The 16,766-nt window shown below is 40.0% G+C and overlaps 1 protein-coding gene across 1 annotated transcript in view; it reads right to left on the bottom strand.

Annotated features, from left to right (window-relative positions):
• Nucleotides 1-842: 842 nt before the first annotated feature.
• The window catches only part of Arl8b (ARF like GTPase 8B), a 38,332-nt gene continuing 22,408 nt past the window's right edge, over nucleotides 843-16,766 (bottom strand). The window contains exons 2-7 of the mRNA XM_034511603.2: nucleotides 9,878-9,958; nucleotides 8,530-8,603; nucleotides 8,270-8,363; nucleotides 5,351-5,418; nucleotides 5,034-5,104; nucleotides 843-2,897 (exon numbers count right to left, since the gene is read on the bottom strand). Of these exons, the coding sequence (XP_034367494.1) occupies nucleotides 2,848-2,897; nucleotides 5,034-5,104; nucleotides 5,351-5,418; nucleotides 8,270-8,363; nucleotides 8,530-8,603; nucleotides 9,878-9,958 (438 nt within the window). The 3' untranslated portion in view covers nucleotides 843-2,847. The remainder of the gene's footprint in view (nucleotides 2,898-5,033; nucleotides 5,105-5,350; nucleotides 5,419-8,269; nucleotides 8,364-8,529; nucleotides 8,604-9,877; nucleotides 9,959-16,766) is intronic.

Genomic DNA, 16,766 nt, shown 5'->3' with positions numbered 1-16,766 from the left:
ACTCCCATGTGTGGGAGTGTGAAGATACGTACATTTGGAGTTCAGAGGTTTACATTGGGTATCTTCCACATTTTCTACCTAACCTACTGAGGCAGTGTGTCTCAGATGGACCCAGAGCTCACTCATTCAGCTAGTTAAGCTGGCCTCATCGATGCCTCCCTCTCTGCCCTGCCAGGCTCTACGGTCCTGGGATTACAGGCAAGCCACAGTGCAGGCCTAACATCTACTGCTGGGAATCCCAGCTTCAGTTTAGGAGGCAAGTGCTTTATCCATTAAGCCATCTCCTCAACCCCCAAACAACATGTCAGAGGATGAAAATATTCGCATTCTAAAGTAGACATGTCTTGAAATGTCTTAACTATGGCTATGATTTTTTTTTTTTTTTAAAGCTAGGATGTAGCTCAATTGTAGAGGGCTTTCCTAGACTATGCAAGAGCCTAAGATCAGTTTCTGGCAATTTTTAAAAACAAACTGGATGATAAAATTCTTTACTAGCCCCTACCATTGAAGTCCTAGATTTGGGGATTGAAGAGAGAAGGTATGGCTAAGTGGCATCAGAGTGCCTGCCTAGCATTAGTGAAGATTAGATTCAATCCTCCAAGTGCCACTACAACATCTAAGAAATAGAATCCTCTCCAAGCAAGAGAGAGCAGGGAGGGGATCATAGCACCAACTGTAGATACTGTGGAAGTTTATTTCTACTTCATCCCAGTGACACCTCTGACAGCTGAGATGACAACCTTCCCAGCACATGGTCTGTGGGGCCCTTTTTATAGTGATGATTTTCTCACTCCAGTCCAAAGGCCTACATCTTTCATCATGATACACATTTTAAGGTAAAATTGTCAATGCAACCCTCAAAATGCAAGTTTATTGAATAAAGCTGAGAGGAGCAGTAAACAGACAAAAAATGCATCCACACCTAAATAAAAAATTTACGTATTTACAAAGTTCAGTAACTGTTAGGTTTTCACATGCAGAGGTTATGCACAGGAAAATGTTGGTAGTAGCTTTTAGATGTTCTGAAATGCTGGAAAGCAATGGAAAAGACACATAAACAAATGAAAGTTTCTATAGGCCAATTAACAAAAACCTATGCAGTCCCCGCTTAGTTAAACATTCTGGTTCCAATCCCTCCTTTTAGGCACAAGCAAGTTGCCACATTCTTTGAAATGGTTCACAGTGACCATTAGACATGTCGGGCTACAGGAGCAAAGTTAAAATATCCCTTTATTCAAACCACCTATCCCATTCAGGAAGAGTGCAACATGCCTCCATGAATAAGAAGAGAACTTTAAAGCCCAGAGTCTACTCATTAAAAATGTGAATGAAGAAAACAAGTAGTGTCTGTGCAACACAGTGCAGGTATCTGTACAGAATGTTCTTAAGGCTGTGGCAGTCTATAAATTAAAACGGTATTCAGTAAAAGAACTTACTACTGACTACACTTGGAGTGCTCAACACATCTGAATATGTACTGTTGACACAGGTGCTGCTTAACAGAAGAGACAAATCACACACAGTGTGAGCAACACATAAGCAGGTAGGACCATGGGGTTTATCTACTACATCTGCATGAGTAACAATTTACAAGCCAACCAGTATTAATATGTCCCTTTATGTATGTGGAGATCACTAAGCTACAAAATATGTTCATTTTAAGTTTTTGTACAGCTCTGTATCATAGAAGCAAACAATAAACAGCATTGGTTCCTCCGTTCTCCATGTGGCCGATCATTAAACAACCTGTAGACGTTGCACATGATTACATTAGATAAAGCAGGCAGGTCTAGAGTTGTCACAATCAAGAAGTCTAATGGCACCAGTGAAAAGAGTGCCAAACCTTACATTGGTAAGAAAAAAATAGGAATTTGTTTATAAGTATCCTTTGTGCTGAAAGTCAACTTCATGACTAGATATAAAAAGTCAGGAGTTAATTAAGGGTGTCATGCAGCAGCACAGGGTGGGTGACTGGAGACAAAGAACAGACGTGTATTCATATGAAGTCAGACATTCTTAAAGGGTTTTATTACATTAGCCGGAATGCTCTAAATTCATGAAAGCTTTTGGAAAAAAAATTCTTCAATTCCCATCTGTTTAAAAAAGTGTGTTAAAAGGGGGAAAAAAAACTAATGATCTGGACAGATACAAAAGAGCATGCTGTAACTCCCCCCATCTCCCCAAATGCTATCTGGTGACAAAGGAGTTTCAGAAAGTAGAATGTTTTAAAATTCACCAGGTAGGAAATCTCCAGTGTAAGGAATGCACTATTCTGACCTGGTGCCTCTGTTAACCCTTGACAGACCCCTTATTCCTACAGTGTAAGTCTACATTCCACATGCATGTGTGAGATGGGATGAACAGTGTGTCCGTATCCCACATGGGTCAGGCTTAAAGGTTTTCTAAATACTGTGTGGCACTAGGAATTCCATGCTGCATCAAGTCAGTACCAGTAGAAGCTACTGGACTCTGTAATGAAACAGGTAGACATTTACTGAAAACCAATACAAAAATCTGGCCCAGAAAGACCAGAATGGTAATATGCAATTTTCCTAATTAGGATGGTCAAAAATGTGGGTGTTTTTAAAATAGAAAGAAAGGAAAGAGGCCTCAATACATTAGACATGTGTGTGAAGCCTTTTAGTGTGTGCTGACTTTTATCATGACAACTCCAGCTGATTTGTTATGAAGGATAGGAACACATCTTCAGCAGTGCACATGAGAAATAAACTCTGAAAAAGGCAATTTCTTGGATTTAGGAAGGACCATGTTCTGGGAAGTACTTCAGAGGAACAACAGCAGTTCTAGGATTATAGCCAAGAAGGACTGGAAGACTCAGAAGATGTCTCAGCTTCTCCGGGATTTTGAGTGTTGAATAAGCCACTGCAGTGTGATATCTAAAGATGGGGAAAGCGAGAGTCAAGGAATCAGCATTAAGAAATAAAAACACAGACGATACATTACATGTTCATGGTGCTAGGTCTCTTCTGCATCTGTACTGCATTGCCTGAGCTTCAAGAAGGCAAAGTGAGAAACTACCAGATAAGGACCATGAACTTACATGAACAGTACATTTATACTTACCGCCTGTCAGATCAGGAACTAATCACAAACTGCCAGGAAGGCAGATATGAAAGAAACTCTCTGACCAAGAAACTTGTAATTGTAATAAAAGATAAAATAATCACCCGAGCTTTGATATCACTTTAGAGACTGGCTTTCAAAAGAAACAACAAAAACAAAGTCTCAGAAGGCATTCCTCACTGTAGAGGAGGGACTGCTAAGATGTAGCTAAGCACAAGGAAAGTGAGGTTGCTACTCACGGTGACACCTAGACCACTGCTTCATAACCTTGTCATTGTTGCACTTAGGGCTGAATAATTCCCATTTAATGAGGTGAACCTTTCCTGTACCCCACAGAGTGTTTTAGGGCATCCATGGCCTTAACCCTCATTATGTGCCATTAACACACCCAGTACCACTGTGACAACCAAAATGTCTCTAGACATTTTAAAATGTCTAGGGCGTTTAATTCAGTCATAAAGAATAAAACTGTGAGACACACACACACACACACACACACACACACACACACACACACACACAGCCTAAAAATAGAGATAGGAGGACCACCTGGGGAAGAGTGAACCCAAAAGGAATAGGGAGGGGACAAAAAGGAAGAAAGAATGTAAGGTATAATTTTTGTGCATGCAACTATCATAATGAAACCCATTATTTTGCACTAAAAATTAATTTAAAAGCAGTATCTCCTGGGGAAGCACATGTATTTGAAAACCACTAAGATAGACTGGGGCTAACAAGTTAGGACTTTATTCAAGTCAACAGGAAATTATTGGAGAATTTGAAATAGGGAAGCTATGTTAGCCTATTTTAGCAAGGCAGCAAGTGCAGTAGGACAACTTGGAAGGCTACAATGCAGCCTGACTCAGCTCAACTGGACAGGACAGGAACCCAAGCACAGTATACAGGGAACTGAGGAAGTACAGACTGGGAGGGCTTGAGTCTGCCGGCCTGATTAAGGATGTGAGTAATTGTCTACTTACCCTGGCTAGCTTCAAATCCACAGAAACCCTACCTGCCTCTGCCTCCCTAGTGCTGGGATTAAAAACATGTGCCACCATGCCCAAGCACAATGTGCTTCCCACGTGACTCACATCTCAAATTCTAGAGGATCTGACCAGAGGCATTTTAATCCTAAAGATCTGAAGAAGAGAGGCAACTAACAAGAAACCAACATACAGTTGAAGCTACATACAGAGCCTAGAGAGAGCCAGGGAAAGTCCACAGGCTGAGAAGGCAGCTAAATCACACCACTGAATCACTGTCCTGAGCTCTTTAAAATGCACTACCTTGAGGCTATGAAAGAATCCACTAGATGTAGCACTCTATCCTCCAAGCTTGAAAGATAACTAAATTCAGTCTTATATATTCCCAGTTAACACACATTACAGAAATTGTAGACCACATATATCCAGTATAGATCAGAACTGGGAGCTCTACAAAAGTAGCCCAGGTAGGCCTCAAACTCAGAGCAATCTTCCTGCCTCAGCATCTCAAGAGCTAGGACTACAGCTACAGGTATCCACCAGCATGCCTAGCTGACCATTTTGTTCTTGATTCTTGACAATAATAAAAGATTATTTTTCCTCCTTAAAGAAGTAGTTGAGTTTAAAGAAAAGTACAAAGCCCTAAAACCTACAGTGAAAAGCAGCCCGCCTTCTACTGACATTCTGTGCTAATTCTTTGCTATAGGGACTGAGATATGTGTTTAGAAACATCTGTGTCTCTACCCCTTCCAGTTATGAAAACCAAAAGAAAATGTCTCCATACATTGCTATGTCTCCTAGGGTAACAATTAAGGCATCAGTTAAAAATATGAGCATACATTTAAATTAAAAGACGTAAAAAAAAAAAATCCCACCATCTAACAATGTCCCCATTCCCATATAGCACACAGAAAAGCACAGTTCGTCCCCATAGCACTCATTTCTTCCAAAACCACCATTTCTTACCTATATTATCCTTTTCTTTGCAAGAAATTGAATAGCAGCAAATTTCTCTATCCTGAATAGCAGACAGGTTCCTAGAAGAAACACAATGGCCACTGTCAGACTTTTCACACTTTACTCTGGTTCACTTGTTCTCACTACTATACAAAAGAATAGTTTCCAACAAAATTTTAAAGATTACTTTTCTGGTTGCCCAGCTTATCAAACTAAGATCATGGTGTGATTATTATTGAGTAATCGTTATTATGTTTACAAAACTCTCAGAGGACAGTCTATAATACACAAACACGCTTCGAAACATTACTCTTCTTAGGACTTACATTTTTTCAATTAGCTGTTTCTCATCCAAGGCATTTGGAAGATCTCTCTTGTTTCCAAGTACTAGTACCTTTAAAAAGAAAAGATTATGGGTAAGTCTCATATATTAAAAAGGTCACACAAATATACTGTGGTATCTGAATGCACGGGAACGGCTTTCATGTTAACATATGCCTCAATCTTACAGTGCACATGAGAAGTATTAAATAAATAAAAGCACATTTGAGTGACTAGCAGCCAATCTCACTTACGAATTTATCCTGGTATTGTTTAACTCCTACCGTAAAGGCATCCTCAATTCAGTCTGTGGCCAACTTTTATTTAAAATATTCAGTCTCTGATACTCTAGGAGCTGAGAGATGGTTAGTGGGAAAAGGCTGAAGACCTGAGTTCGATCCACATACAGAAGGGTGAAAGGATTCCCCTAAGTTGTGGAATCATCTGACCTCCAAAGAAGCCACAACAAATATGCATGTCCTATGAGTTAATCCACAGCATTTAATAAGAAATTCTAAGGCTCTAATGTACATTCTGAAATTTCTAAGAAAGTCATGACCTTCACTGTTGCCCGGTGAGGCAGAGATAGGTGGATCGCTGTGATTTTGAGCCAGGCAGCTCTACATATTTAGTTCCAAGATAGTCAAAGCTATGTAGAGATGTTATCTTTAAAAAGAGATAGTCTTCACAGCTAAAGGTTTATCTGTCAATCAAATGCAAATATGGAGATGCTAGCTTTTCTTTCAACACCATGGACATATAACCTAGAGCTAAATGACACCCTGAATACCAAGCTCATTGTAATTCTAGCAAAAAGGGGGAAAGAAGCTCAAGTGCTACCACCCCTAATTAAGATGCTAGTAGAGTTAATGGCCTCTAGAGGAAGGAGAGTCAGTTTTCTTTAAAGGTGTGGCCTCTGGTAAACTGACCAAGCTCCAGTGGATGGTCCCCCATCCATGAGAATACAGCAGCATAAACTGGACTCAGTGCATCATAAAAAGATCTTTCTTTAAAGGAGACACAAAGTTGAGTGAGGGTGGACTTGGGAGGAGTTAGTGGGAGGAATGGATGGGAAATATGAACAAAATACATTGTATGAGGACCAGGTCTAGTAGCCCCTGACTTTAATCTTTAATTCCAACATTCTAGAGGCAGAAGCAGACAGATATCTCATTGTAAGGCCAGCCTGGTATACAAAGTAAGACTTTTTCTACACACACATGCACACATGCACATGCACATGCACACGCACACACACTGAAATGCTCAAAACTGACAGAAATATCATAGGAAAAGAAAAAAAAAAAAAACCAAAGAGTCACTATCACAGAGAGCACTTCCCATGACAGCAACTATGCTCAGGGTTCAGAGCTGTCTTCATCTCTAAAATCCTTCGTTCCCTACATTTTGTCATATCCTAAAACCATTCACATCATCACAGTCCCTTCTTCACCACTTCAGCTCATTCTACAACTGTGTCAGTGATATGCATAAATCCATGCACTCTTGTCAGTGTGGTGGCCCTCTGGTGATACACGCAGCTCAGCATGTCACTCAACCTAGCCATCCCCAAGGCTCTGTGCTCTAGAAATGGCTTCTTTCCACCAAGGAGCACATCTTTCACATTCCCACTCACCCTTCAGATCTCCATCCTTCACTTGCACCTTCATCCTTCACCTCCACCTGTATAAATCTCTGCAATCCTTAAACACTTCTGCATCTGTCTTCAACTGACTGCCGGAGCTGCACCATTACATGCCCACTCAATCTCTTTTCCCCTTGGCATGCAGAGTTCCCAGCAGGTTCAGTCTATCACCATCTCCTCAGAACTGAACACTGCTCTCACTACAAAGTTTGATGGCTATCTGGTTAAGGCAGCTGCAGACAGTACATATCTAGGATCCAGCAGACAATGAGCAAAGGTGACACTAATTTTTAAGAACACACTCCAGAACAGTGATTATTCTCCCACACACGAGATCTTTAAATCAACACAGAACTTTTCCAGGCTGGGCTGGAACTCACAGCAATCCTGCCAGTCTCCCAAGCACAGGGATTATAGACATAAACAACCTCAACCAGGTGAGATAATTCTTCACAAAAATACTTCAAATAATTCCTTCAATGAGGAAATACCATAAGAATATATCTGAAAGATATATTCAATTTCACAATATTGGGGCCATCGCTTTTAACCTGTAAAAATGAACACATTTTACTAATTGCAAACATAATGATCTAGACCCACTGGCTCCACATTCATGTCCAACCAACTGTACACCAAAAATACACAGGAAGCAAGGCTTAGGAACTGGGAAAGGATGACCAGTCTGAGACCTGACTGGGCTATGCAGCAAGATGCAGGCCTCCCTGGGCTGCAATGAAATCTACCTCAAAAGCAAAAGTAAAACTAAGCAAAAATATATTGGGGGGTGGGGAGAAGCTCTGCAACTTCACTGAGAATGTACAGACTTCCCTTTGTTGTCATTCCCTAACAGCACAGTCAGCAGCTATTACAGGTCACTTCTGTTATATTACTTATTAGTAGTAACCTAAATGTAATTCAATGAACATGGAATTATTTGCATGTAAATACTATGCCATTTTCCACAAAGGACCTGAGAAGCCAGGTATGGTCACAGATGCCTATTATTCTAACACTTGAGAGGCTAAAGCAACAGGATTACATAATCTAGGCCCCCTGGGCTACATTATCCAGCTTAATATCAAAAAAGGAAAAGAAAAAAAGAGAAGAGAAGAGGAGAGGAGAAAAGAAAGGGTATGGGAGGAAGAAAAGATCTTGAGACCTCTATATTTGTGGGAATTAGGGATCCTAAAACCAGTCTCTAGGGATACCAAGATTGACTCAATCTCAATGTTAAATACGTAACTACAAATATAAAAACCAGCTTCTCCAAACTTACTGGGATTCCTTGTAACTGTGGCTTATCTAGAAGATTGTGCAGCTCGTTTCGAGAGGCTTCTATCTTTTCTCGATCTGCAGCGTCTATCATGTAACTTAAAGAGAAAAACAAGTGAATCTCAATGAACTACAATTACAGATTTTAGATTTTCTTAAGATTTACAATACTGAAACTGCTAGTGAAAAGACATTACAAAACAATTTTTTCTTTGAAGACTGACAGACCAAAATGAAACAACAATAAAAAAGGCAACAACTTACACAATTGCATTGACTCCTCTGCAATACCGCTCCCACATGCTCCGGAACCGGGGCTGTCCTCCTATGTCCCAGATCTTTTAATAAAAACAAGGCAATTCTTAATAAAGATACTTCAGGTAGTCATTGACAAAGAAGTGGAGAACAATCACAAAGACATTTCAAATGTTACAGAATGAAAGCAGCCCTAAAAATTTAAGATGCAAACTCAATCTGTAAAATCTTCTTCTTAACTTGGAATTCTAAAGATGTGGATACTAGATCTAAAATTCTGCTTGAGCAATGACTTGGTCAAATATGATAATGTGATACTTAATAGCTCTTTGCCAACACATTTCAACCATGGATGTACACAACTTTGAGATAACAACTTCTAACATCCACCAAACCATGCAACATCCAGACTTGGATGTCAAAAAAACCACAGCAGCTTGAGATCTACTAAAGTTTAAGCTTGTCTTCTGAATTGCTCTGTACGTAACAGAGTCAACATTCCTTCCCTTAGAATTTTCCATAAAAATGTCGTGGTTCTATTAGGCACTGTGCTATACACAACTACATAAAATTCCTCCTTAGGGCACTCCAACTTAAGCAGTAACACTGACAAAATGAAGAGTGTCATCAAAGCCACAGAGAACTTAGCAAGTACATCTATCAACAAGAACTGGGCAAAATGGTCACTGGTTCAGGCTAGAAGCCTAAACTCATAGGAATTACAGAAAGAAAACAAGAGCTATAAGAAAAAGTTAAGTCCCCTAACAGAAATTATGAGAAACTATGCTAAAATGACCTACACTTCTTATACCAATTTTGGTTTTAACTTTAAGCTTAATAATGAGAAAGAAAAAAACTGGATTACAATATCTGCTACCACAAGTATACTGAGCTAAAATTATTTTAAGTAATTACCAACTTTCAATATAAAACACTACTCAGGCAGAAGACGGAACTGTTATTTTCTGGAACTCTCAAGGTAGCAGGTTACTTCTACTAACCCATAGAGTAAGGTGACTTTTATGGGCTTCTACATTTCAACTCTTAAACACTTTACCCTATCAGAAAACATCAATAACTGATAGTGTCTTTCAGAACATGCCATCCATTACTTGGGAATTAGAAGTAGCAGGTAAAACCAGAAAAACAGAACTTTTTCTGATTACAATTTAAATCAATTATAAAAAGTACAATACATAACATGCATGCATACATATATACATGTGTCCATACATATATATATACACATGCATACATGCAAATGCACATGCATATGCATGCATATATACATACATATACACACATAAACATGAATGCATATACACATACATGCACAAAGTACGAGAAGCCGACGTACCTTTATTGTGACGTTACCTTTAGTTACTTTCCTCATGTTGAAGCCCACTGTGGGTATCATATCTTCACTGAATTGACCAGACTGAACAAAATAAAACATTTCAAGTCAGATTAATCAATAATAAAAAATCATAACATTATATAATCTTCTAGCTTGGAAATGTACTGGTATTTCTTATAGATGTTCCTAAGTTTAAAAGAGAAAACTTTTGCCAGGCATAGTAATATATATACATATATATACACACACATACATACATACATACATACACACACACCTTTTGTGTCACAGACACGTATCTCTGTGAGTTCAAGGTCAGTCTATTCTAAGCAGTAATTTCCCAGCCAGATAGGCATATATATAAATATAAAAAGTGAGAAGGGGAGCTGGAGAAATAGCTCAGCACTTCAGAACACTGCCTGCTGTTCCAGAGGGCCCAGGTTTGAGTCCCCAAACCCACATGGCAGCTCACAACCATCTGTAACTTCATTTCATTCCATGTGTTTGATGCCGTCTTTTGGTGTGTGAGCGCTCCATGCACATGGCAGACATACATGCTTGCAGACAAAACAGCCACACACATAAAATAAAAGTAAATCTTTTAAAATGCAGAGGAAGAGTTTTTATGGAATGACATGAAAATTTACAAATTCTCACTTCTACACATATTTTCACAAAGAAATGTGAAGTCATAAGTAAAACTTTAGTTTTATCTTCGGTGGCTAAATTGCTTTGGCAATAAATGTTAAAACTTAATGCTGAAACAGTTCTGAGAAAAAAATACTGATGAGCAGTTTATCTGAGTTCATCTCTAATCGTGCTAATAAAATGCACTTTAATTTAGAACTTCATTTTATGAATCAATTTGTCCTCTTTTTGGCTTAACTTTGGTATCTGTGTTAAGACTAAAATTAGACATTTTACAATAGTGTTTTATTAATATTTTACATTAAGAATGCTCATCCAGGGCCAGCAAGACAGCTCAGTGGGTATAGGCTCTGACCAACAAGCTTAGTGACTAAATTCAGTCACTGGGCCCACATGGTGGGGGAGAAAGCTGAGTTTTGTGTCATCTGATCACACACACATGCATGCCATGGTATGCATACACATGCATGCAAACACTCAACACATAAAGAAATGTAATACTTAAAATAATACTCTTCTCTTTGGAATTGATTATGTATTTTCGGAAAGTTTCTATTTCCAAATGGACAACCAATGACCATTATGTCACACTGCTTTTAAATCTAGCCTTTCCTAATTAATTAGAAAGAGCATGCTAAACACCATACAGAGAAAACTATACAGCGGGGGTCCTCATTTTTTCCACCATTTCTGTGTATTTCTGAATAAACAGTAGGTTTGTGTTATAATATTACAATGTATCAAAGATTAAAAATTCAGAATGGTTTCAAATTGTCTTGACTCATCTCCCACATTCCGAATAAACTTTGCAGATTAGTAACTGCTAGGCGGTTCTTACACGAGCCAAGGAAAAGGAGGTATAAGCCTATGATCACCTGGACCTGTGGGTTAAACTGACATCTTTTTTTCTATAAAGTCAAAGCTATAGACTGAATTAAAGGTGGCTTGTTGAGGGTTTCATTTTTATTTATCTATCCTTTTTTTCCATTTAGGAGCATACTGTTTTCTCCCCATAGCCTTATCTTAATGACAAACTGTAGGACTACTTGAATTGCACTGAAAGCGGTACAAGCAGCCTGTAATCCCAGCACTCAGGTAACCGAAGCAGGAAGATCCTAAGTTCAAGACTACCTAGGCTACATAGTAAAATCTTGTCTAAAAAGAAAACCAAAGCAAAACACAAAAGACCATACATATTATGATTTCATCTTTACAAAACATCCAAAAAAGAGACAGAAAACTGGATACCTGAAATGAGACTAGGAATGAAGACGGCATAAAGTATCTTACTGGGGGAAAAAATGTTTAGAGACATGTATCCACAGCTATGCAACGAAGACCATTTGCTGAAATCACTGACTTGTACAGCTGAAATTGGTTGAGTTTTATGGTAAGTAAATTGACACTTCAGTAAGATTTTAGTGAAGTGGGAAGGACCAAGAACTAGATGTTACTTAATAACGAGCATTGGCCCACTTTTGTAAAGGACTGGATTTGGTCCCCAGCAAGAAAGTAAGACAACAGAAAGCACTGACCCACTCCTTATGTACTACCCACTTACTTCCTGGCCCCACAGACAGTCACACAATTAAGAGGCAATTGTCAATGGTACCGCATGAAACTGAAAAGCTTCTGTAAGTCAAAGGATGCTGTTATTAGGAAAAAACAACAGCCTACAGATTGAGAAAAGATCTTCACTAACCCAACATCTGACAGAGGGCTAATGACTAAAACATATAAAGAACTCAAGAAGCTACACACCAACAATCCAAAAAACCTAATTTAAAAATAAGGTACAGAGCTAAACAGAGAATTCTCAGCAGAGGAATCTGGAATAGCCATGAAGCACCTAAAGGAATGTTCAAAGTCCTTGGTCATCAGGGAAATGCAAATTAAAACAACTCTGAGATTAAACCTTACACCTATCAGAATGGCTAAGATCAAAACCTCAAAAGACAGAGCACATGCTGGTGAGGTTGCAGAGCAAGGGAAACATTCCTTTACTGCTGATGGAAGTGCAAACTTGTACAATCACTCTAGAAATCAACTTGATGGGTTTTCAGAAGATTGGGAACAGTTCTACCTCAAGACCCAGCTATACCATTCCTGGGTATATACCCAAAGGATGCCCCAGAATCCCACAAGGACACTTGCTCAACTATGTTCACAGCAGCTTTATTTATAATAGTAAAAAACCAGAAACATCCTAGATATCTCTCAACTGAAAAATGGGTACAGAAAATGTGGTATATCTATACAATGAATACTTCTTAGCTATTAAAAACAAGGCCATCATGAAATTTGCAGACAAATGGATGGAACTAGAAAACAGCATTCTAAGTGAGGTAACCCAGACCCAAAAGGATATAGATGGTATGTACTCACTTATAAGTAGGTATTAGTCACAAAGGATAATTAGCCATAGCAGGATAACCATGCTATAATCAACAGACCCAAAGAAGCTGAATAACGGGGGGGGGGGGGGGGGGGGGGGGAAGAGAGACAAGGGAGGATGTTTGAATCTTTCTCAGAAGGGGAAACAAAATAAATACTGGAGATCAATGGAAGGAGGAAAATTAGTGGAAGAGGAGATGGGGAGGGGAGCAGAGGAGGGGGTGATAGGTAGGGAGACCAGGGGAGAAAGAAGAAAGATTGGCTGGCGGGTAGGGGCAATCTCTAGAGACAGGATGGGGAGAAGGCCCAAAGGGTCTAAGGGAAGTGACTCTAGCTGGGACTCCTAGCAGTGGGAGACGTGCAGGGACAAAGAGCAGAGACTGAGGGAATGGCAACCAATGACTGCCCGAAATTGAGACCCATCCCATGGGCAAGAACCATCCCTGACCCTATTAATAATATTCCATTATGCTTGCAGACAAGAACCTAGCATAACTGTTCTCTGAGAGGCTCCACCCAGCAGTCAATGGGACAAGATGCAAAGTCTCACACCCAAACATTAGATGGAGCTCTGGTAGTCTTACAGAGAGTTGGAAGAAAGATTGAGGGACCAGAAGAGGACAGGGACTCCACAGGAAAACCAACAGAGTTCACTAACCTGGACCCTTTGGCACTCCCAAAGAGTGGGCACAGGCTATAAATAAGCCCCCCACCCCACACATATGTAGCATATGAGCAGCTTTATCTTCATGCAGGTCCCCCTCCCCCAACTGGAGCAGGGATTGTCCCTGAGCCTGTTGCCTGCCTGCCTGCCCCTGCACATCCTAGGCCCCTAAATGGACAGCCTTGTCTGGCCTCAGTGAGAGAAGATGTGCCTAGTCCCCCAGCAACTCAAAAGAGAAGGAGAAGGGGGTTGGGAGGAGGACTTATGTAAGGGGATACTGGGAGGAGAGGAAGAGCTGATATTGGGTTGTAAAGGGAATAAATAAATAAATTTAATGAAAAAAAAAATAAGAGGCAATTGTCAATACAAAGCAAAAAACAGCAGTGATGGAAACCAGATGCACAACCCACACACAAGCCTTTGAATAATTGTTTTCTCTGATTTACAAGCACAAGATGCTCTGGACTTAGCTAAGAACTCACAACCCACGTTCCAGAACTGGGCATTTATGGGGATTAATGAACTGCATTGTGCTCACCTGGTTTTGGTGGCACAGTCAAAACAGTTGTAGACATCAACCTCCCATCTTCCAACACCCTATTTTTCCTGCTAACAACGCATTCCCTACTCCTGTCATTGTCTCAAGTTACTAGCTTTCTTCACCCAAAATCTTCTGCAGCCCCAGCTCTTTTAATAGTGTTGCCAAAAGTGGATTAATATTCCATATAACCCAGCAACTACGCTTCTGGATACAAACACAACGGAACTCAAAAAAAAAAAAAAAAAAAAAAAAAACAAGGATTCTAAGAGATTTTTCTGGGCTCATGCTCACAGCAGCATCATTTAAAATACTAAGAGGTAGACAGATCCCACATGTGCATGAGAAGACAGGTAAACTAATTGTGATGCATACATACAACAGAATATTAAACAGCCTTGAAAAGGGAAGGAGATCCTGACACATGCCAGATGAGCTAAGTAAACTAAGTTAATCACAAAAAAAAAAGACAACTAGCACATGATCTTGTTGAGTGAGGTCCCCAAAGACAGTCCATCTTTGATGGTGGTCAGTGGGGAGGCAACACAGAAAACTTTTTAAATGAACACACACTTGGATATTTCTCACACACAACCTATGGACTACGAGTCAACACTCTTGTGTTCAGGGACTGCCCAACAATTAGATAACAACAAATCTCAATGAGGAAATAGGGTACATAGGCCCGGCATGGAGGGATGGAAAGGGGGCACAGGGGAGAGGAGAGCGGGTAAGAAGACCGACCCTACCTGTGACTGATACAGAATTCCAGCACTCTGGAAGACTGAGATAGGATCAAGCTGCTCATGGTACACCAGTAGGCCTTGAATTCAATTTCCAGTGTCACCAAAAATAAACAAATAGGGCTGGAGAGATGGCTCAGCAGTTACGAGCACTGACTGCTGCTGTTTCCTGCTCTGTTTCCAGAGGATCTGGGTTCAATCTCTTGCACCTTTATGTTGGCTCATAACCATCTATAATTCCAGTTCCGGGAAATCTGACATCTCTTCTGGCCTCAAGGGGTATCGGGCACACACATGGTGAACCGATATACATGCAGGCAGAACACCCATACACATACATAAAATTATTTAAGTGGGTTGATAGATAAAGCACTTCTCTTACAAAGAATGTGGGTTTCACTTCCCGATACCACATGGCAGCTCACAAAGATCTTTAACTCCAGTCCCAGAGACTCTAACACACTCTTCTGGCCTCAGTGGGCAGTGCGTGCAAGTATTACAGAGTCACATACTCAGGCAAAACACCTATGCTCATATAAAAATTAAATAAATAAATAAGATTTTTTTTTTAAGTGGGGGAGATGCTAGAAAGACTTGCAAAAGACCTGGGTTCAATTCCCAGAACCCACATGGCAGCTCGCAACAGGATATAACTACAGCTTGAAGGGATCCAACTCCCTCTTCTGACTTCTTTAGGCACAGGCATTTACACAGTTCACATATATAAATGCAGAGAAAATATTTAGACAAATCAATAAATCTAAATTTTTCCTTATTTTAAAAATAAATATGTAACAAAGGAAGAGAGAAAATGCAAGGAGAGTAGAAGGGGACGGGGACAGGAAAGCTTACCCTCCTGACTAAGTATTTAAAGTGTGATCATCAGTAATGCTGCCAGAAGAAAACACGCACTGGTGTAGAGAGCAGTGGTGTTCTAGGGTGCTCTTGAACCTTCTTAAGGGGTCATTCATCTCTTTCTTCACCAGTATTACTCAGGTAAATTACTGAAATGTACTGACAGTATCTGGCCATTGCTACCAATAATCTACAACAGCTAAATATTAAACTACCCTGGCTGGCGACACCTCTCAGTGGGTAAAGTGCTTGCTATGCAAGCAGACCTGAGAGTGGATCTCCAGAACACACGGAAAGCTGAACGCAGCAGCAAAGGGCTGTGAGCCCAGTGCTCCTACAGCGAGGTACAAGGCAGAAACAGAACATTCAGAAACTAGCAGATCAGCTAGCATGGCATATGTACTAACAAGAGACCCTGCCTCACTTTCTCTTATTTTGCTTTAGATGCATTTTACTCAAAAAAAAAAGTTTCAGGGATACTATCTTGTGACTTTAGCTCATAGGGTATACATGGATAGCCATACAGAACATCACACAACCAAACAAGTAAAGTAAAATGCTGGTAAGAGTTTGATTCTGCTGAAGGCATATGGGTGTTCTCCAAAATGCTTCTTAACCATGCAATTTTGCTATACACTTAAAATAATTTCCAAAGATAGCATTATTAATTTTTTTGATGTACTAGAAATCCAACCTAGGTTTTTAGTCGTGCTAAGCAATTATTCTTTTCAGAGCTACATCCTTGTGGGGCAAGTGAACTGTGCCACCAGACAGAAAAGATACCAAACCCCATGAAAATCAGAATTGAGTACAGTAGGCATGGGGCTAACTCCTTGCCAAAATCTACCTGCTCTGGAACATATAACCACAACATTCTACTGAGAGGACCATGACAATCAGTCACACAGGGAAGGAAAACCCCTGAAGTGCTTTCCCCAGGTTATGAGAGCATCACTAGCATCTCAAACTGAGCCAAATAGAAAGCATCTACCCCTGGATCCCACCCTATTCCTAAATCTTTATAAAGTCCCTACCCACATGGAATAA

This window comes from Arvicanthis niloticus, chromosome 9 (genome assembly GCF_011762505.2).
Source record: "Arvicanthis niloticus isolate mArvNil1 chromosome 9, mArvNil1.pat.X, whole genome shotgun sequence".
Taxonomy (NCBI): Eukaryota; Metazoa; Chordata; class Mammalia; order Rodentia; family Muridae; genus Arvicanthis; species Arvicanthis niloticus.
Note: the sequence above shows the minus strand (reverse complement) of the source record. Positions and strands in the feature narration are given on the sequence as shown.